This window comes from Gymnoscopelus microlampas (genome assembly GCF_963454915.1).
Source record: "Gymnoscopelus microlampas genome assembly, chromosome: 5".
Classification (NCBI taxonomy): Eukaryota; Metazoa; Chordata; class Actinopteri; order Myctophiformes; family Myctophidae; genus Gymnoscopelus; species Gymnoscopelus microlampas.
Window position 1 is genome coordinate 35,732,087 of NC_139942.1, and position 23,069 is coordinate 35,755,155.

The following is a 23,069-nucleotide window of genomic DNA, read 5'->3' on the forward strand; positions in this document are numbered from 1 at the left end:
CCGACTGCCAGTCTGTAGTAACTGTCTGAAGTAGTCTGTTTGGTGGAGAGCCACCTTAATGGCTGTAAGCCACCAGGCCTGGCAGAGATATGTGCTCCACGAAGAACATCTGTCTTGGTTACGTTTGCAATGATTTAACTGAACATTTTGATTTAAGTTTTTTCGACATTACCATTGTTGATAAGAAGGCTATTTACTGACAACTGTTGAAAGCATTAACGATTTTAGACAGAGGATATATTGTTAATCACTTCAGCTGCTCTATCGTGGTTTTAATCATCTGTGTTTTCAGGTCCCATATTCTCTACTGTTCCAAACCTCCCTGCCCACACACATTTCACAAACACAACAATCCAAACAGGTCACCCCCCCCTTCTCTTTCTCTCTCTGTCGCACTCTCTCACACTTTCTTCTCTCTCTGCCTCTCTCTCTCTCTCGTTGTCCTTATTACTGAAACACAAGGTCATAATGTGTGGCAGGCTGAGTGTGTGCGTGTTCGGTCTGTCTGTCTCTGGTACCATTCTTTGCAGTAGGCTGTCATAGACCGGCCAAGGCCACGGTGACCAGGACCCAGTGCTCTGATGCGCCTGTACTTAGTGTTCCTGCCTGGCTGGGAAGGTCATTTTTGTCTTTCACTCTCTCCATTCCCCCCCTCCCTCTCTCTCTCTTTCTCTCTCTCTCTTTCTCTCTCTTGTTTGTCACTCTGTTCCTCTCCTTTTCAGTCAAGAGAGTACATGTTCAATTTGCATTCAAATCCTTAGTGTTTCACACTATCTACTTTACTATGTATTTTACTATGTACTTTTATAATATAAAGTATACAATTATACTTTTGTAGATCTGGTCACCAACTTGATGCACAGCCTACATGATGATGAAGTCAATAGTAGTACACAGTCTACACTACAGGATAAATACATGAGTATACAGCCTACGTGATGAAAGCCCCAGCCCATATGGCCAACCATGACATACGATCCAGTAGCCAATGCGGTGTCTACGTATATTATGTCTATGGTATGTACATCCTTGCCTACATGATGATGAAACAAGTAGTATACAGCCTACATGATGTTGAAATCAGTAGTAGACAGCCTACCTGATGTTGAAATCAGTAGCAGACAGTCTACATGATGTTGAAATCAGCAGTAGACAGCCTACATGATTATGATTGAAATCAGTATTATATAGCCTACATCAGTGGAATCGTCAGAGATGTCTCCCTGCTCTGTGCGTGCGCTCATGCGTGCATGCATGCGTGTGTGTGACTGCTGCTTCTTTTGTCTCAATGAAAACCAGGGATAAAGAGAGAGGATCAGAGAGAGCCCACTCGAGTGAGACCTCTCTAAAAAGCCTTCCCACATCATGCACGTCATGAACCTGCAACACAGCCTTTGATATGGATTGAGCCCTGTTATATGGCATCTGTCTTTTTAAGGTTCTCCTGACTGCAGCAAGCTTTGCACAATCCTAGAAAATTAGTAGATATAGAAGCTCATAGCGCAGCACCGAGTGCCGCACTATGAGCTTGTAGATCTGCTATTTTTGAAAAATCGTGAAAATGTGTGCAAAACTTTGAATTATGTCTTCTAAATCCTAGCAGTTTTTTTTAAACGAATGTTGCTATAATATCAGTGGTTCTCAGACTTTTTCATGTTAAGGACCCCCAAAATGATATGTATTTGGCCATGGACCCCCATCCCCCCCGAAGCAAAGCAAAGATTTGAGTTTTTTGTGGGCAAATCTTCGCTTTAAAAAATATTTATTCAAAGATTTGCACAAAAGTTCACGTTTTTATTTTATTTTTTATAGCAGATCTACAAGCTCATAGTGGTGCCACGCTAAGAGCTTGAATATCTGCTATTTTTCGAATAGCCAGAAAGATTGACACATGCGTTCCCGGTCTTAATGGATTAAACCAGGGGTCTTCAACGTTTTCAGGCCAAGGACCCCTTGGCTGAGAGCGAGATAAAGCAGGGACCCCCATTATATATTGTATAAAATATTTCTTTTTTCATAGATTTCATAGGCAGCTTCATAGACTTGTTTCACAGCAGCACTATCATGTTGGATTCATGTTAATGTGTATTTCCAGACATTTAACCATGCTCTAAAAACAATACTTAGTAAACCTGACCTTTCACTCTGTACTTAGTCTGCTCTTTTTCCCCCCTATACCAAACCACTTTGCCGAAAATAGCAGAACTACAAGCGCACAACGCCTCGCAGCGCGAGGCGTTGTGAGCTTGTAGATCTGCTATTTTTGGCTAAAGTTCTCCTCAGAATAGGGATGCATGGGTGAAGTGATTATTGTAAAAAAACACACAAAGATTTGGCGGAGCCCCTGTAGTAACTCTGAGGACCCCCTAGGGGTCCCGGACCCCCTGTTGAAGACCTCTGGATTAAACACCACAGAATGTCTTATTCAGCTGAGTTGGCTAATGGATGTTGGGTCCATGACGTCATTGGGGTGTCACACATCTGAAATGCAAAAATGGTTTATAACAACAAATCATCAGTTTTTGTTTTTTTTCTATTTTGCTCTCATCATCCCACTTGGAAGTTTAAAACGTATTAACCAAGTGATGTTTTAAATGGCCACATCTGCCAGTCTGGAAAACATCACATCCCTCACAGGATCAGTGACACCGTTGCTGAATGGCTTTACTGTCACTTTTTTCTCATCAGCAAGGTTTGTGTGTGTGGCGTCAAACCCCCAGACAAAGGATGTCATCCCCCCACCGCACCCATTGTCCCATTAAGACAAAAAAAAAAGTCCTGCTGCTACTGTGGCTCTCACTGGGGTAAAGATGGACTGATGGGATTTAAGTTCTGGGCTCTGTCACCGGGGGCAACCTGGCTTGTATTAATAGAAAGGCTGAACCTGTGGGGGGGAGGGTGAAGGTGGAGATGGGGTGAGGGAGTGACGGAGGTTGACGGAGGTTAACGGGGGTGCTGCTGATGCGGCAGTGGCGCCTGGGGTCAGGAAGCTGTGCATGATGGATACAGCTGATCGCCCGGTTAGGAAGTTTGGGGAGAAGGAGCGGGGGTCTTCTTCCTCAGGACATTTAGAACCCTCTTTGTCAGGGTGTCACTCAAATGGATTCAAGGTGGCTCTGAGACTCTTTTCACTGGGGGCAAAAGAAAGGAGAGGTCCTATTGTGAAAGGTCCCCTGTCTCGACCACAAGAGAGTTCTTTCTTGTGTCCTCTCCACATGTGCTCACTATGACTTCGTGGCTAAATTAAGTTAGGGTTGTCTGCTTCTGAAACTTTTTCAAGGAGAAAGGTCTGGTCTATTGAGTGCATTCCTTTTGTCTACATTCAAGGTTTAAAAAATGATGTTCTAACTTCTAAAATGGTTGATTATTTTTATTAATGAATAATGTAAACTTTAAGGAGATACCGTAAGTCATTTGGGGTGTTACACATACTGTATATTATCTATGAACTGTCAGTCTAGTGAAACGTTAACTGAAAATTGACGTTTCTGAAACCTCCCGCTGGTATCCCGTCTCTCCACCAGCCTCTATGTGACTATCATTAGAGGTGGAGGGAGGGTAGAGTGCAGTCAGTGCAGGATGGTCCCTGGAAGCGGAACCCGACCCCACGCTACCGCCTGTCATCTGATAAGAGCCAATGTTTTGATAGCACTGGCACTCTCAACATGATCCATGGCTCCCCTTTTACACCCCATAACAAACAGGGCTGTCCAAACAATAATTTAAGGCCAGGACATGGCCCGGTCAACCATCATCAAAAGATCTCGTCTTGACTGGGGATGAGCTGTTAGGTGTTGACCAGATGCTGTGGTGATGACATTAAGAAACATGACTCATGGCTCGCTTGTCCCTCTGAGAGGAATACTAATGTTTCATGCTGTGTTTCGAGGAAGACATTTTCAGTGTCCCAGAATAGGGGGAGAGTAAATAGGAACAATTGGTTCTACTCTAACGTAAGAGCAAACATAATTGTTTAGCCAGAGAAACCAATTTGACCATTGCAATTGTTGCAATTACTACTAACATCCAAGGAATGTTTTCATTTGAGTGGCTTCCTCCTTGGTCCATTTTCTGCTTTACCATTGACCGCTGGTTGACCACTAATGGATGACAGATTTACAGTATGAAATAGAACTCACTGTTGTCTTATTCAGTATAGTTGCCCTGAATAAGTCCATAAATGCATTAGGGGTTCTGTGTCCCGCTCTGTTGTTCAGATAGAGGTGAACTGGCGTTCAACCCCGACAGTGTTGTAAAATGCAGATTGGGTTCACTTACAGGCCTTCCGTTTTATTACACAGCCATGAACGCCATTGTAAACTGTCACTCATCCTTCACTTTCATTGACTCGTTCTATCAGGCCCAACAGCCAAAGATCAGATCTTATCTGTTTTGGTCCCTTTTGGAAAACAGACTCTTTTGGGGATAAAAAAGGTGGCCAATAGCAATACAAAAGTAGGGTCCCTACTAGTAGTCTCCCTACATACCAACAAAGCAACTTTTTACCCTCCAATATATGGCAAGACATTTGCTTTTTACATGATTCATTTGAGGAGTACATTTGATATATGATTATTATTGTTACATTAATTAATTTTAATTTTCACAGTAAGTTGCAAGGTTTCCACTCTTGGCATCCATATCAACAACTTTAAAATATGTCAAATGTAATAAGGTGCTGCATAAGTTCATCCCAGAATGTGGCTGAACATATTTCAAAAGTATTAATTATAGGCTAGAGTTTTTATTAGGAGGCTAGAGATATGTTGTTATCATCTTCTAGTGGCATCAAATATTATCGCTTATTTTGTTATCCAATAATGCTGGCCCTTTGTTTCAGGGATTTAGTTTAAGGTTAAATACCTTGCCCTTAAACTCATCCACAGTGCCAGAGTGTGTTGCAAGGTCACCACTCCAATCAACCTGGTGTGAACACAATGGCTGCTTGTCCCCTAATGAATTGGCTCCACAGTCCCTCAGCAATCCACCCTCCAAACCCCTCGCAGTCCTTCCCAGGCCTGCTACCCTTTCACACACACACACCCCCATCGCCCCTAATTTTGAAATGAGTTTTATGACTGGACAGTAAACTTTCAGTGACTTAATGATGATGACTTCTTCATCTGCCCAAATGCTCCTTTTGTCCGCTGATCACCAGACCTCAGCCCCGCAGCCATCCCTGCCCCCGTTCCCCCTGGTCACTCCAGGCCTTAAACCCTGGTTCACCCCCCTTTATAGTTCCACAGATAATCCCTTACAACACACACACACACACACACACACACACACACACACACACACACACACACACACACACACACACACACACACACACACACCAACCCGACACACACACACACACACTCACACACATACACACAAACACACACCCTCAGGCTATTATCTACATTGAGCCTAGCTCTCTGTCCTTCTCTCCTTCTCACTACTGCTGCTGCTGCCGACTTCAGCAATGGCATTCAGCTGGAATGTTTGCCTTTTGTTTGTGTGGCCCACTGGAAAGACATGAATGACCTTAGCTCATCTGCTATCCTCACTAGTGCCGATTTGCACTTCAGGGCCCAGCAGGTAGTCCTGGCGGGGGTGGGGTGGGGTGGAGAGAGGGTTTCGGGGCTTTTATAAGGAAATTAGAGCGGAGGTACTGCCACCCGGACAGTAAATGACAGTGCGAGTCCTCACACCTTCGGTTTCAGGTAGACGAGCATGAAGTAGAAGGAACAGGGAATCTCTGTCGTGGGAATTTTCACGTGCCGGCTGTTGTTTTGTTTTGCTTGTTTTTGTTATTTTTCACTTGTCAGTTTAGCGACAGCTTTTGTTTTCCTATTATGAGGCCCGAGCCCCAGACACGTGTGGTTTAGCACTGTAGTTGCTGCTCTTCCTCCCCTGATACTTGTCCCTCATCTGTCTGACGTGCTCATGTGACCGAGATCCTCGCTTTAAAAATGTATTTCACGCGCATGTTCAAAACTGCATCTTTGCCACATTGTTTTATTACCAAACCCTGATATGGGAATTTACTGAAAGTTAGATCAGTTTTTTCTATTGCAAATACGAATAGATGCCGTGCCGTTTTTAGGATGCTCTTTTATTTACTATCTCTAACATTGGCCTTATTGCTGAGTCCAAATTGCTTCACTCCAACCATCACACTGCATGTGTTGTTGGGTCCACTGCTGAGTCAGCTAAGACAAAGCAGAAGCATTCCTCTGGGAATCTTAAGATTATGTGGCAGACCCCCCCCCCCCCCCCCTCCCTCTGAGACCTCCCACAACCCCCGTCGGCTGTCACGTGACTCGTCTTTCCTCAGGTGGCGTTGGCAGGGATACTTCCCCTTTGTCAGGGCCTTTAGCTGGGGCTCAATGCAGCGATGAAGGATTGGATCAGGGGCGGGCAGCCATTCAGACCAAGCTCCTTTGTTTTTCAGCGCAGCCTCTTTTGAGGCCGGGTTTACTCATTATCTCCATTTCCAATGGGCTATTTAAAATTGGCTACGTCAAAGTCAGGGACTCGTGACATAAATCACACTGACAGCTCTCTTCCCCCAGTTGAACTTGCGACTTCATTGGAATCAGTGAGGGACAGATCGATCGATACGCTGTGATTTCACTAGTTTTATACATGATCCCATTAGTAGCTTCTTCTTTTTTCCCCCCCAAGTGAATGATATTTAGATTATTCTCCTATAAGTGTAATTGACATTCACCAAATATAATCCATGCTAGAGCCTCAGTGAACATGTGTGGTCCAAAGCAATGCCACTGGACAAATTTCACAGTCAAACTCAAGCCCAATGTTTAGACAAAGGTGGTTGATGCAAAGGAATGGGCCCGTAAGTACTAATGGAGACCCTGATTGGCCAGAGTGGTGGTTTACAGCTGTCCCTCACACCGCCTGTGCCCTATTATAACCATTGGAGAGGAGGTGAGAAGAGCCGTATACAGCTTGATTAAAACAACAGTTTGACCGTGTCAGTGGTAATGAACTGGAACATTTGTCTAATCTTGGCTCACTGAAGAAAAACCCCATGGATACTAAAGTGAAATGAACGATGAATTTTCAAGCTGTTAATTGCTTAATTAACATTGTATCACTGTAAATTTCCACTTTTCAGTTATTTGTCATTTTTGTCTGACCCAGGTCTCACTGAATACCTCACATAATGTACGTATCTGTGATCTGACCTGAAACGTCAATGGTAAAGAGTAATTCATTGCCATGGTGAGTGTTGCGAGTATCTGCCCTGATGCCAAGCAGCTGTGTGTTTACTGGGAGATACTATTTACCTGACACATTCTTGCTGACTTTACTTAATGGATGAAATTAATTACTTCACAAGAACACAAAAAAATGGCAGCCTCAAGGGCAGCACACTATGGTCACATTTTGTACATAGTAACCTCTTCATTCCATGCACAAGCCAAGGCTGCAGTAAATGATTAACATGAGCTATTAGCCTAGCATTTGGTAACTTCTTTTTGCAGCCAAAACGAGATACAGGCAGTGTAGGGATGAAGTTTGACTTGGCAGTGTGCTGGCTGGCTGTATTTACCAGTCAAAGTCATGAGATAACACACTGACAGTGCTTCAGCCGCTGCCTGGTGGGGAATGTTTTGGGTGATAATTCGCCCACTGATTTCAGAGGGAGTATGAGAATGTTGTAGTCGATGGAAATACACTCCAAGGGAGTACATCAGCCAGTCTCATATCATGATTTTTCACTCCACGCTTGTATTTTATGCAAGAATTAGCCTATTCTTAAATTGGTGAAGGGAACATTCATCCTATCTCTTCAGTCCTGCAGAGTGACCCTCCATTATTACAAAGTAAAATCCTCAGTGACTGTTATTTGATCTGTGTGTACACTCTTAGAATTAAATTTACACTGAGGATTTTACTGTGTACATGAAAAGCTGCTCCAAACAGCACTGTAATGATAATGCAAACCACTGGGGCTATAATGACACATAATCCCTAACATCTGCCTGTGCCTGTTGATTTGTGGTGCATCTCCGTTTATTTATTTTGACCAGATGAGCCCCTGGTATTTATAGCAGGAGTAAAAGCCACAGTGAGGGGTCAATCCCAGAAAAGGCTGTTCAGGCTGGGCCACAGAGACAAAATGCTCAAGCTGACCTGACATTCTTCTCCCCATTTCGCCTGGGATTGGTTCTCCTATCTCCAAATTGGCCCCCATAAAAAAGGGGGGTGTGGCATAGAGAGAGACGGAGAGAGTGAAGAAGATCTGATTTTAATGATTCCTCCATGCGTGTAAAAAGCTGTGCGCCTCTACATCCGCATTACTCAGTGCCAGTGGTGGATCTCTTGGCGTGCTGGGGGTCACGCGTGGCAGGGCGCCGTGGTGGTGTGCCAGCAGGGAAGATGTTGGCCTCCTCTTTGTTTCCCCCCACGGTTCTGTGGCCCTCCAAGAGCATCTGTCACCACAGGGGGTCAGTAGGGCCAAGATGAATGAGCCCCCGATGAATTCTCTCTCCCTCCTCGGCAAATGGCACAGAACAGGGGAGGGCATAGGGGACTGAGGGGGAGGGCTCTGTGTGTGTGTTTGTTTGCATGTGTGAGCAAGAGAGAGAGAGAGAGAGAGAGAGAGAGAGAGAGAGGGGGGATCTGTTGTGGTGAGGGACAGAGAGTGATTTTCAGTCCTTGCTGTGTGGAGTATCATGACCAAGGTGGCTTGAAGCAGGCCAGATAAGGATCATACTTCTTTTTCTGACTGGATACTGTCCTCTCTGGTCCCCTTTCCAATGGATGTAACACCTACTATGGACTATTTTTGACATACGGTTTTCCTTCACGCTGTGGGATTTTATCTGTTTGGAGTAGGATTTCTTTTGGAAGCTTTGGGTCTGCTTGCCGAGGACTAATGGAAGGTACAGAAGCATTTTGGAAGTGTTGGCACTGTCACATGCAGCATTTGGCCTAACATGGCATTCATGAGATGGGCTTTTAGCACCTAATTCAGACGACACTGATAATTGTTAGTCATTCTCTCTCTCTCTCTCTCTCTCTCTCTCTCTCTCTCTCTCTCTCTCTCTCTCTCTCTCTCTCTCTCTCTCTCTCTCTCTCTCTCTCCCCCCCTCCATTTCACCACCCAACACCCCCCCTCCCTTCTCTTGATGGGTGATGTCTCTTTCAACAAAGCTTTTCTAATGTTAACAGTAAGCTCTGCTCATTCCTGCATTTCTTTCATCACTATGGACCTTTCATGGTTTAAAGCCTAAGAGTGACGTGAATGGGGGAAAAACAAGTAGGCCTATTTTATCAATTATTTACCTGTGTTTATATTTTACCTATACTATATCATTTTGTGAAGTGTTAAGCTCTCTCAGACATAATATTGTTTTTATGACTTACTGGACAAAGCAATGACCTAGTGTCAAGTTTTACTACCATACATCTCCTCAAGCTAGAACTTTATCAACATAGGAAGAAGGATTCCTCGTGTTTGTTAACCACACAAAAATAACTGACCTAAAAGCTCACAACGCGTATCATGAATTTCTTTTAGACATGGCCAAAATAAGGACACCATGTTGAAAGTGGTTTTTAAAAGAAATATGGTTGTACGATGCTAGTCATGAGCCTAAATCCTTACTCAAGTAAAGTAAGTAAGTTTAAATTAATCTTGCCCCTGTCCTTCTGTTATCAGCACTGTAATGTAATTATGTAGATGAAGGAGTAAACAAAAGGAGAAGAGGGAGAGAAGGAAGGGGTTAGGGCAAGGGTCAGCTCCCTGTGATGGAGTTGAATAATATCTAACATTTTTAGGATAGACTCCTGAATGCCCTTTAGATTTGAAGCTCAGTTGTTAAGCTATGGGCTTTCATCGTTTTGCCAAAACCGTCAGTCATCATTAGTTGCTTGTTAGTGAAGCATTCGATTATGAAAGATGGAGGTGTTTTTTTTTATGGATGGAAGCTGAATACAATTTAACTTGAGTGTGTTGTGTCATTTTGTTTATAACACACACTAAGGCTAAATTGCTTCTTGGCCATGGTCATAAAAATTATGTGTGCAGTCAGCTGTAAGTATATTTAGATTACGTTTTGTCTTAGATTTCTTATTTTTTTAATTTTTATAAATCACTAAACCATATTTTTCTCTGACAAAATCAGTGTCTATTTTCTCAACTTAATTGACTTAAGCACATATAAGGAGAGATATTTCTCATCTTAAAAGAATACTCATGTACCGTATGCTATCTCAGTTGAAGTACAAGACGTTTTGTGTGTGTGTGTGTGTGTGTGTGTGTGTGTGTGTGTGTGTGTGTGTGTGTGTGTGTGTGTGTGTGTGTGTGTGTGTGTGTGTGTGTGTGTGTGTGTGTGTGTGTGTGTGTGTGTTCACTATTATGCATGCATCTGCATGTTGGCAAATGCATGAACATGCACTTGCACTTGTAACCAAGTTTCGCATGAGGCTGTTTGTGTGTATGGGAGAGGTATGTTCTCAGCCGCCGCCTTAAATCCCCCTTCTGGCCCGAGGTGAAGTCCTCTGGCAGCAAGTCCAGCCCAAACGGTGCCTCAAATGTCATTACCAGAAGAACAGGACCTTATTGAGCACCTTGGGCTGTGCCTGCATTGGTGTCTAGATTTACGGCTCCGTCGGTCTCATCTCTGTGGCCATCTGTGTCTGTGTCATCCGCCCTTCACTGCTAGATAGGATCCAAATATTTCAAGACTCTGCTGTCTTGTCAGGCACTTGGACCTAATGACTTTGGTTGGGGTTCAAATTCTTTGCATGTGTGTATGTAGGCTACAGAAGTTGGATAAGAACGGCCTAGTTAGTTGTTCATTAAGTAAGATTGTATGGATTTTCTATTCTATCTCCTGTCTTTACCGTTGACAGTGTAAATGTTGAGTTTGATTAGCTCTGTCATGGTGGCTAATCATTCACAGGAGCTTTAGTATGGCCTGAAAATGCCAACAGCATGTGTGTAAAATAAATTAGCATTTTGAAGATGCTAACTGTGTGATTTAAAATGTCACAATGAATTAACCATATAGGCTCAGTATAATCGTGAAAAATCTATACTCTGTCCCCCAAAAAAATAAAACTGAAAAACGATTTAGTTGAAGAGCTGTGATAAAAATGAGAATCGTGAAACCGTGATTATTTCACTATAAATAAACCATCAAAATCCATAATCATACCCTCCCTACTAGACTGAGCACTATTGCCCACAATAGCACCACTCAGTCAGAAATGATGACGCGGCTGATTTTATTTGTGTCAGTCAATGTTTTGAAAGGAACTTTGCATCTGTTATGTCAGTGGCTAAACAATGCTAAGGTTCAATATAGTGTGTGTGTGTGTGTGTGTGTGTGTGTGTGTGTGTGTGTGTGTGTGTGTGTGTGTGTGTGTGTGTGTGTGTGTGTGTGTGTGTGTGTGTGTGTGTGTGTGTGTGTGTGTGTGTGTGTGTGTGTGTGTGTGTGTGTGTGTGTGTGTGTGTGTTAAAACTCAAACACCCGCAAACTCAAACACTCAAGTGTGTTTTATGAAAATACCCCCAGGGCCATGGTATCACATAACCCCTCTCTAGCTCCTCGATACTGGCTACATATGTCAGGGCTTGATGCAATCTGTTGCATTCCCTCTTAACGTTTGACTGGCCATCCTTATAGTTCTTAGAGCACCCATTCACTGAATGCGCATGTGAAAGCAATTGTTTCTGGGGCTTTCTACATATGTGCTGGTCCTGGTAGAATTACATCACACAAGATCAGGTTTATATGCAGGTTTATATGTGAGTGGTTCTTAAACTCAGGCTCATGTGTCCTTAGTGGCCCTTTAAGGCTACCAGCAAATGAACAGTAGAGCAATTGCATTCTTTATTTGTTCATTTATTTAGATTAGAAATTTAGTTCGAAATTGGGTAATTTAGCCTATATGGGATTTTCGGCCTTGTTTGTGTATATGTTTGTAAGTCTGTTGTAAGATAACTCAAGTAACTTCATGAACGTTTTTATCATTGACAGTGGTGCCCTTTTCCAATGAAAAAACTTTATTTTTTCTTCATCAGGTCTAAAGCGCTGCCGCTGAGAAAGAGATGCCAGTGCTGAAACCTTCTTCCGAGTGATAGTGACCCAGCATGTAGCAGTGGAAAACAAAGTCCCTTCGCGCCTGGGAACGATCAGAAAAGGTACAGTAAGACAACTCGCTGTTAATGTATCTCATTATCTGTGTTTTAGCTGAATAGTTGAGACTCTACTACTGACCACAGTAAAATCTGCAGTGCTAATTTAAGTTGGAGAGAGTGTGTTCTTTTTAGCCTGGGGGTTTGTGCTGTGCAGCAGATACTCGTCTCTCGTCTCAACACTGTGTGCTAGGGTTTCTGCATTTTCATCCCCTTTATCTGGTAGAATACGCTGGGCAGAATATCAGATCGTCTTGCTTTGCCCTGGGGTCAGATTCATGCAATCTGTTAATACCACCCAGAAGCAGTGGCATGGACTTGACTGACTGACCCACTGACTGACTGACTGACCGACTGACTCAGAGGCAACGTCCGAGTTCACCCGTTCACTTAGATAAAGACCTCTTATTTTGCCATCGTTGCTTTGAACACTTAATTGTTTCTCCCCGGAGCGTTGTGGACCACTTGTTAATGTTTGTTTGTTCATCCATCAAACGCAGTCCAGTCACCAGTTCACCTGAAATAGCCCCCTTGCAACCTGACCTCAGCAAACGCCTTCCTCTGAGTCACACCCAAGAAACATCCGTTAAGTGACCTCTGCCATGGACATGCTTTGTTTTGAGAGGTGCAGGTGATAAAAGGTCATTTGCCACGTTCACCTCTGGCTCAAGCGAGGTTAATGGCAAATCTGTCCACTGAGGCCTGAGGGTCAGCGAGCCAGAAAGGACTCTGTTTTGACTACACAATCAAACAGACAACCGTTGCCTAAAACACCCTTGGGCACAGGCTTTCTTTTACCTCTCTCTCTCTCTCTCTCTCGCTCTCTCGCTCTCTCGCTCGCTCGCTCGTAGCCTTCCTCCATCAGTTAAGTAAGAAAATTCTGCAGTGTCTTTTTTTTTAAGCTGCTTATCGCCGTGACAGCACAATCAGGCACTGTTAATCTTGTCCTTTGTCTGGGTCAGTCAGATTCCTCCTGTTCCCCCTCAGTCCTCCGGGAAGGTCCTTAGGTAAACATTGAGCCCGAAACCTGTCCAGGCGTGGGCAAAATGACACCTGGAAGGAGAAAGGCAGCTCCAAACTTGATCCCCGCCCACCCTGTCCTGTATTGACAAAATAAAATGGACCATGGTTTCTGAGTGACTAGAGACTGAAGGCATTGCATCGCAAGTCCTACACATGTTGTTTTGCTCAATGATATATACCAAGTACATGGTTTTAGATGTAGATTTTCTTTCATTAATTTGGAATTATTTGTAATACAAAATAAAGGACAAAGCAAGGTCTTATGCACACCTGATCAGCTCAGGGATGGGTGCGTAGGCAGGGATCAGATGCATAAAATAACCTGCACACCGTCTACACTTGCACAATAAAGTGTAATACAAAATAAAAGTTATATCATTATTTCATATCAAAGGTTTGTTTAGTTTTTTTCCGTAGCAGAGGATCTGCTTTTGTGTCAATTGAATGGGCAGGCTGAAGTGAATTTGCTCATGAATAAAGGTGTTTGATCACTCACTTGATAACTGAGCGTAGTCATAACACAGGACAGATCAGATCATTAGCTGGTCATGTAAGTGGGCCAACAGCTGCACAAACTCTTCAGAGGTGGGTGATGGTGAGGTGACTGAACTGTTTCCAGACAGCTGAAGCCTTCAACCTGGGTCTACACTTGGCTGCTGTTGGCGTCCATGGAAAACAACACTAGTCACTGCAGGTCAAATGTGGCTCAAGGACAAAAATGGGAGGCATTTTAGGCAAAGACTGTGTGTCAGGAAATGGGCCAAAAGGGCTGTTTGTTTTGCATCTTCCCATCCCACACAGTGAAATATTCCTGCTTGCTGGCTGGATACTGAAAATGCTAGCACTACGCATTGAGAAACAAAATAAAGAACCGTCCACTTAATAAATGGACATCATGGGATGGCATAGCTTTATGAGCCTTTTAAAAATGATCTTGCTTTGTATTTCTATCCTTCCTTTCCGTCTCTCTCCCTCTCTTTGTCCCTATCACTATCTATCTCTCTCTCTCTTTCTCCTTCCCCTCCCCCCTTGTCTCTCTCTCTCATTCTGGCCACCAGGCCACATGTATGGCCTTCTGTCCAGCTGCCACCTGCCACCAGAGAGCCACTCAACCTCAGGCCCACACGGCCGACCCCGGCAGATGTCCCCAAGTGGACATTGGGGTACAAGGAGAGGGGGGCACGGGGGCAGGGCAGGCAGAGTGACAGAAAAGGACAGAAGAAAAAAGAGCCATGAAAATTTGAAGTAAAAAAGGCAAACACTTGGCCTTTTATGCTTGGGCTGCAAAATTGAGAAATAGATATTCTTTTATATAATAGATAGTCTTTTTGGTGTGTATGCAGTCTGTGTACGACGTATGTGTAGTATATTGAGCCTATTGTGGGAAGAACCTTTACCACTCAAATAGCTCAAGTGATAAATGTACACAGAGCAACAATGAGCAACACAAGTACCTTGAAGAACACATACAGCAACTGAGTAACTAATAGATATGCTGCTGGAAAGTCAGACACCACTCCACTGTGTTAATTCCAAAGCCACACACGTGTGTGTGTGTGTGTGTGTGTTTGTGTGTGTCCACTGTGCAAGACATCCAGCACCTTTTTATTTACTCTTTTCATAAAGTGTGTTGTCGCCGTGCAGCGCTTCCTGTTTTTTGCGTCTGCTGCTAAACGATGTAATGAGCTGAGCAGTGTTTCCACCACAAGTGGCTATCTTCATTCATCCACTCTCCTTGTTTTTCTCTCTGCAGATAATGGGGAACTCATACGCCGGGCAGCTGAAGTCTGCTCGATTCGAAGAGGCCCTCCATAACTCTATAGAGGCGTCGCTGCGCTCTACCAGCGGAGACCCACAGCCCATCTTCACACAGCTCTATCTGGAGCCAGAGCAGTACCCTGGCAACATGGAAGGTACATTTGATACGGCTAAATCCAAAATAAAGTCCACACAGTGGCTTAAAGGGCTCCCGGTCAAAGCTTTATTTTCGTTCAGACTAAAACAGTCTTCTTCAGACACTTGATACTGCTAACTGCGAAACAAATGACTAGTTACCAAGGAAAAGAGGAAACAGTGTTGTCAATGCCATAGGAACAACAAACTGCACAAGTGCTTCAGAATGCATTTCTCATTCACACACATCTCATGGTTAATTATTTTCAATGCCACTTCACCTTAGGTATGCCAGTGAAATGTCATGTCAGGCCATTGGCAGGCAGACATTGCTGTGTAATGGGGCTGGGCGCATTGGTTGACCTGTGCTCATGAATTTCTAAATGGCTCATAGAAAATAAAAAAAATACCATACTGGTATTAAATAATGCAGCAATGCATTTATGTCAGTAAATGAGTAAGAAATAATTGAATATAGTAGTATTATTTCTTCATTGTAATTTTTCAGGGTATTTTTCTGACAGTTATTGATTTACGTTTTTTATATTAAACAAGCGCATTCCTAGTTTATATGCGGAAAAGTCAAAGTGAATCAACGTGACGTTTCCCTCAGACATGAAGCCGAAGGGTAACCTGTCTCTCCATGGCGGGGAGCCCCCAGGCCAGGACCTGATGAACGGTCACTCCTCCAACGATGTTAAGGAGGAGGATGATGGTTCAGACACCAGCAGCAGCCCTCCATTACCTTACCTACAGACCCCTGTCCCGGATGGAAGCTGTACCCTGGATGGTAGGTTCAACATCACACACACCACACTAGGGCTGGGCAATTAACCGAAAATATATATCAATCCACATTTAGAACCAATAACTGACTTGCTCACGTAGGTTAATCGAATAATGTAGAAGCGGGTATATTATGTTTTAAAATTTCCTATACCTACCTATATAAAAATGTTTACAAACTTCTAATAGATTTTTTTATAATTGGCTAAATTAGTCTGATTAACAACTTACTGTATTACACTTAGATGTACAATGGTGGTGTGCAGAAATAGCAGATGTACAGGTTTGTAGATCGGCTATTTTTTGAATAATTGTTTATTAACCTAGGCACAATTTTGAAATAATCATGATATTGATCACATCACATCACACACCTCTATGATTGGGTACCATACTCTGTACCTTTAAGGGTACTTAAATGTCAGTACTACTGAGTACATATTGACGTTAGATTAATCTGTGCCAAATTTCAAACAAAACAAAAATCCCCACTACCTTGCATGACTTATTTTTACCCCGAAATTGAAAGTTGACCCCAAAATGAAACATGTTAATGTCACGTGTCATTTGATCCAACAACAGAGACACAACACTTGCTTTAACTTGAGGTTTACGGTAGCTTTTAGGCATACATGTTTGTGTATACTAACCATATTGTATGGAAGTTATTGCCATGCATCCTAATATGACCATATTATATTGTCGATGAGACTTTATCCTGCACAAGTAGATTAGTTGTAATATATTGTATGTGTGCCCTCCTCTGAATAAACCTCTCATTCCTCAGGGTTCTGTCAGGCCGGCAAAGACCTGCGGCTTGTCTCCATAGCAACAGAGACCATCGAAGCCCCAGCTGGCTTCGAGCTGGTCGGTGCCAAGTCCCCCAGTGCTCCCGAGCACATTTTAGTGTGCGCTGTGGACCGGCGCTTTTTGCCTGACGAGAATGGAAAAAATGCACTTTTAGGTTAGTCCAATGCACTCGAATCTCAAACGAAAACATTGAAAGAATGAGATAAACCGGATCATCACTTATCGACGTTCTCTAGCCACACGGCAGATGAAACTCATCAGGGTGACTCAGTAGAAAACATAGTGAAAACCATTTATTGCAATGATATTACATTGTATTCGGTGGTGTGGCTTGCTCATGTGATGCTCGAGAACAAATCTGCGCAAGCATGACACAGACTTGACTCTGAGCTCACAAAACCCCCATGAAGCAGAGCTCAAAGATACATAGTTATTATAGGGAAATGATACTTTTCACTGCACATACTTTTATGGTCGTGTGACAATTTACAATTCCAACAATTTATAATTTAGGCATTTAGCAGACACTCTTATCCAGAGCAACTTACAAGTGCGAGATCATAGTAAGCATGAACCCTAGTCAAGAAACAACAAGGTAAATAGTCACATAAGTAGAGTGCAAAGAAAACAATTTAGGGCCTCAAAGGAACTAAGATTTCAGTTAAACAATAAACCTAGCATCTGTCTAAACAGTACAGTATCTAAATAACATTAAATTACAAAAGATGTGACCTGAAGCTCCATTTGTTTTTTTCCACACACACTCACGCACACACACATTTACATCTGATGTATTCATAAGTATTTATGTATGTTTCCACAATTTGTAGGGTTTTCAGGAAACTGTGTGGGCTGTGGTGAGAAAGGCTTCCGCTACTTCACGGAGTTTTCGAACCACATCAACCTGAAGCTATCGACTCAGCCCAAGAAGCAGAAGCACTTAAAATACTACCTGGTGAAGAACCCTCAGGGTGCTCTGTGCAAAGGACGCATCATCTGCTGGAAAGGTCAGAAATCCTCCCTATTTCCCCCATCAGTACTAATAAGTAGTACTCCAAGAATTAATAGAATTAGTAAATACGTTATTTTTGTATTTTTTTTAACTAGAATTACATGTTGTTTATTGTGATGAGCTTGTGCCATCACATACGTTTAGCCATGTACATATACAGTATGTCCCATTTTGTGTACATGGCACGTGTCAAATGTCTGTTCTCTAATGACTCCATCCTTGTTGCTTCTCAGACTGTAAAACCCGTCAGTTCTCCAACAGCGCCTCCACCTCCAAACCCAGCTCCTCCTCCTGCTCCTCCCTCGGCAGCAAGGAGAATGGAGGCACCAACGGACACCGTTCCTCCCCCTTCCCTCTGTCAGGTGAGACGATGACCACCAACTACAGCACAATTCTGCACTTGTAAACCACAACAGATGGCCGTATTTTGAAGCTAGCAGTGTTTCACAACAGGCTTTTTGTGTGATCGGTGTAGTAGATTTTAAACAGTACTTTGGGTTGAGCTCCTACACAGTGAACATTTACACTCTCCGAGTGTAGAATGAGTTTCAGAGAGACTTTGTCTCTTGCCTTCCTCGCAAAAGCACATCAAGAAGGCAGGCTGATTGGTCAAAAATCTTTGGGGCTTACAGTATTGATTTATCCTGAACCTGGAGGCTTTCAGAGCTTGTCAGCAGCGATCTCACACATTAATGTGCTGAGCAGCTGTGTTGCAAGGCTCTCATTGTTAGCATAACTCGTGCCTGCTATCTCCTGACTGCGACCTTGAGGCACATCCTGCTCCCAAAGAGGTCGGTCATGCTCACTCGGTAGGCGGAGGGATTGGCCGCCATGCTATCCACAACCCCCACCCCAAGCCAAAACGGCTGCTGGTTATGGAACCTGTGTTTATCCAACACTGTTTGCTGAAAAACGATCAGTGATTGGCTTTTGGGTGTTGCGTAATGACTGCATGTATGCTCTGTAATGCTTTTAGTCATAGCAAAAGGTTTGATTGCACCATGAACAACACCAATTTACCAAATGAGCGGTCAGAGTAGCCTTGGGAACTGGCTACAAGTACATCCCCAGCCGTGATGTACAAGTATATCCCCTTGAATTAATGCTAGTATGTCACAATGACCCCAATCCAAACCTTGATGTTGAGTGCCAAGCAGGGAAGCATTGGGTCCCATTTTTTTGGGTCTTTTGTATGACCCGGCCAGGAAATTGAACCCGACCTCCCAATCTCAGGACGGACACTCTAACCACAAGGCCACTGAGCTTGGTGTTTACGATGTTGTTTACTCTAAAGGTTGCTGGTACGGCTGTTATTTGGATTTTGCGCCAAAGCCAATCATACAGCTTTACAGAGGAGACTCAATTGATGGACTTCACATAATAGTACTTTAGGTTACTGGTGATCAATGTGGGGTCTAATGACCCCAGGGGTCCTAGAGGGGGTTCCAGGGGGTTCCAGGGGGTCCCCTGCTAAATGACTGGTAGTTACGGGAACAGGTCTGTAACTCTGAGAGTGACTGAGTGAAAGATGGACCCGTACAAATGGGTCCATTTGGTTCAATTTGTACCCTCTTAGAGTTAAATTACCACTGAGGATTTTACAGTGTAGATTGGGGTTGCAGGGATAAGAATGAAATGGGCGGGATCATGGCCTAATGCATGGCAAACTGGGGGTCCTTGAAATAAAAAAACATACCATTGCAGTAGGTCCACTAACTGTCACATCTACTGACGGCATGCTGATGTTTTCCTAGAGTCTCCACCAATGAGAAGCACACAGGCCTCATCGATGTTCTTCGTAGGGCAGGACGTGAGCAGGGACTGCAGCTTTCTCAAGCCACTGGCTGCTTCCACACCAGGGACCAAGACTCTACCAATAGGTGAATCTCTCTTTCAATATAACCAATATTTCTGCAGTGTTCAGTCAGCCAGCCTCTCTCTCCTATTGCGTATTGAATTTTGTTTAGCATTTTCCACTTAAGTCCAATCTCTACATAGAATTTGGAAAATCGATATTGTGAATGCATAGTTAAAACACTTTCACACCTTCCCATTAAGTATCTAGGCTCTCGTTAATGTGAAGGGATTTTAGACACTGATACCTTACCTAAGAGATGGATGGCCAAATGTGAATGCACAGATATGAATGCAAACAAATCACCTCTATGCACAAGTGGGAATGCCGTAATGACTTTTTAAGGCCTTGCTATCCATTAGCCACTTTACAAGGTTGTGATATTGACAAGCAAAGGCTACACACACCAATCAATGTTTTAGCGTAATGCATACACAGTGAATATGAGATTGGAAAAACGCCCCATCAGGTCATTGGCAATAGCCACTCATCTATAGGAAATCAATATCTTAGTGTTAGGCCTGACTCATCTTTATTTATTGCTTAGGCTTAGTAGACAGTAACCGTTTTAAATGCATGTTCATGTACTGTATGTAGAGCCATTTAAAAAATATATATATCTTAACCCTTTCTGAATCTTTATTGCTTAGGCTTAGTGCACATTATCCGTTTTAATACACATTCATACATAAAGCATTTGTATAGCCATTTAAAACAATATGTTTAAAATGTCTAAATGTTGCAATCCATATCAACTGTGTGTGTATTTATGTTTGAATGTGTGCAGTTCCCACAGCTCTGAGGGTGAATGGACCAGCTAACGGCCTGGGTATTGACCCACGTCCTCCCTTACTGAGTCCCTCCCAGGTCTCTGCCGGGATCCAAGGCCAGGGGTATCGCAGCGCAGACTTAGGAGACAGTGCTGGTGAGCCCCACTCTCACAAATGCAGTCCCCCAGGTTTCTATATTAGGCCCCCACCTGTTTTCGCTCTACACTAAATATCTTCACTGAAAAGATGAGAAGCTCACAACACGTCATGTTGCGATGCGTTGTGAGCTTGTAGATCGGCTATTTTCGAAGTAGTTATCAGACCTGTTTAAAAAATGTACCTTACAGGGTTAGGAAATTATATATTTTCTTGTATTTTGAGCTTTTGTTTATTGTCTTTTTTCTTTTTCGCTGTTCAGCCTGTTCTACCATGAACTCTTCTACCATGAACTCTGGTCCTCCAAAAAAGCGCCACAGGAGTTGGCATCCCAACACCCTGGTGCCCGTTCCACCAACTGCCGTGCCCGTGCCAGCCATTCGGCCAATAGTCTGCTCTCCAGGTCAGTCCACTCAACCCAGGCTGATCCTCTAGCCCTCTTATGCGTTCCATTTCCATCTGAGCTGTAATTGACCATACTCATAAGTATTCTACTCATAGTAGTCTGACGTGATAGCGTAATTGCCACTGTGTGAATAAGGCCAATTTACACTTTTAAGTGATTTGGCATTTGGCTTATTCATCGCATGTTATCAGCCGTGAATCACCCAAGTGTCTCCATGTAGAGGTTGCTGCAGATTGAGGAAAGATTTATGTCAGACGGCTATTACAGTTATATACTCTTCTTTTCCCATCTTTTCAAACTACTTGAGCACGGTGGGAACAGAAACACATTACAGCCATCCATCCACCAAAAAAAAAGAAGGCATAATCACACTTGTATTCTGGCCTTTCAGTCTCCTAGCAATTTGTTCTGCTCAGTCATTAGAGTTTTTTTAATCTCTACTAAAGACATTTCTTCTTGGTGGCCTTGACTGTGTAAACCCTGGCCTTTTACTGAACATTTTTAGCCCACTGTTATACTCCAGTTGTGTAATGTGTTAATGCTTTAAAAACAAATCCTCTTGTTTTAATATATTCTCATGTTCCTGTTTGTTTGATTTGAATTTGGTTGACCTTGGTCGTTGTAAATGTGCTTAATAAATAACAGCGTGATGAGACGCCAGTAATTAACAGCAGGGTCTGTTCATTTCCCAGCAGGATCTGTGCTAGCCATGCCCGCTCCACAGCCGCCTGTTGCAGGGGTTGTACAGCCCCATCCCGTCACTGCCGGGGAGACTGTCATTGTCCCTGACAACCTGCTCAACACTTCAGGAGTTCGCCCTGTCATTCTCATTGGTATAAAAAAAAGAAAAACAGCTTCTTTCTGTGTCTCAGTGTCCTTGTTTCTAATAACCGCTGAACGCTGTGTAGATTCAGTAACATCCTACATGTCTTCTCAACACCAATGTGAATCTGTGACAGAGAGTTAAAAAACACTTTCTTAAATCCTGTATACACTTTGTTGACCGGAGTCCCCACTGGGTTCTATACTAGGCTCCCTTCTTTTTTCCCCTCTACACCAAATATCTTCACCGAAAACAGCAGATCTACAAGCTCTTAGCATGTCGCAACATGAAACTTTGTGAGCTTGTAGATCTGCTGTTTTCGCTGAACGTTCACTCCCAGAATAGAGACGCTGGGGTTCAAGTGGTTAATCCCATGGGTGCCATAGCTGGCTTCTAGTACATACGTACTGACCTCAAAATCAGTGCATTGTACTTTCATTCTAGAATACTATAGAAATATTCAATGTTTATTCAATTCAGTCAACATATTATATGTGAAATAATATTATTTGTAATATTTGTCTTTTTATACCTTTTCTTTGCAGGGCATGGCACTTTACCCTATTTTTATGGGAATGTAGGGGACATTGTGGTGAGCCCCCTGCTGGGCCCCCTGCTGGTCAGCTGCTATAAGAGCAGCCAGCTGACAGAGAAAACCTTGGAGAATCTTGGCCTCAGCAGCAACCAGATACTTAGCGTAGAGACCACAATTTTGCTCACATTGCAGTACCTGGCACGACTAGGTAAGACACGCATTCAGCCCGGAGACCAGGTTGCCATTAATTATTTTCAGTAACTAGTTGATTGATAGCCAGAACATACGCCTGTTTGTCTATCTGTAGGGCATACAGTTTAATAGAAAACCCCATCTACATGCTTTTTACTGAACAGTGGCTTATTAGGAGCTCTAAGTATCAAACAGACTCCTCAGTAAAGAGTATTTAGCATATTGTTTAGACAGATGCTAGGTTTGATGTTTACCTGGCAAAGTTTATTTGAGGCACTACATTGTTCTCTTTGCATTCTACTTATTTTACTATTTACCCTGTTGTTCGTTGACTAGGGTTCATGCTTACTCTGCTTACTCTAATCTAACACTTGTAACTCGCACTGGGTAAGAGCATTATAAATAGAATACAAATAATTGTTATTTTATGTGATATACAAACACTAGTGCATCGCCAGCTAAACATATATAGTAGAAAGCAAATAGCTAGCCTTGATGCATACTCAGCGTTGCACATTCAAGTGTCTTTATTGTGCAAATTCTACATGGCTGTATGTCTTTAGCCAACAACACAATGTCAAACATTCAAAGGCAAGTCAAGGTTCGAAGTCGTTTCATGTGCTAATCTCTAGGTCTCTCTCT

General features: G+C 43.1%; 1 protein-coding gene across 4 annotated transcripts in view; it reads left to right on the forward strand.

Annotated features, from left to right (window-relative positions):
• The window catches only part of greb1l (GREB1 like retinoic acid receptor coactivator), a 52,245-nt gene that overhangs the window by 9,920 nt on the left and 19,256 nt on the right, over positions 1-23,069 (forward strand). For 2 of the 4 annotated variants that reach the window (XM_084058325.1, XM_084058327.1), the window contains exons 2-12: positions 12,053-12,172; positions 14,943-15,102; positions 15,696-15,872; positions 16,656-16,832; positions 17,509-17,685; positions 17,924-18,052; positions 19,445-19,570; positions 20,333-20,470; positions 20,734-20,874; positions 21,570-21,710; positions 22,246-22,443. In XM_084058325.1, coding sequence (XP_083914451.1) covers positions 14,946-15,102; positions 15,696-15,872; positions 16,656-16,832; positions 17,509-17,685; positions 17,924-18,052; positions 19,445-19,570; positions 20,333-20,470; positions 20,734-20,874; positions 21,570-21,710; positions 22,246-22,443 — 1,561 coding nt within the window. In that variant the 5' untranslated portion in view covers positions 12,053-12,172; positions 14,943-14,945. The remainder of the gene's footprint in view (positions 1-12,052; positions 12,173-14,942; positions 15,103-15,695; positions 15,873-16,655; positions 16,833-17,508; positions 17,686-17,923; positions 18,053-19,444; positions 19,571-20,332; positions 20,471-20,733; positions 20,875-21,569; positions 21,711-22,245; positions 22,444-23,069) is intronic. The other 2 variants (XM_084058326.1, XM_084058328.1) reach the window with 1 other exon arrangement.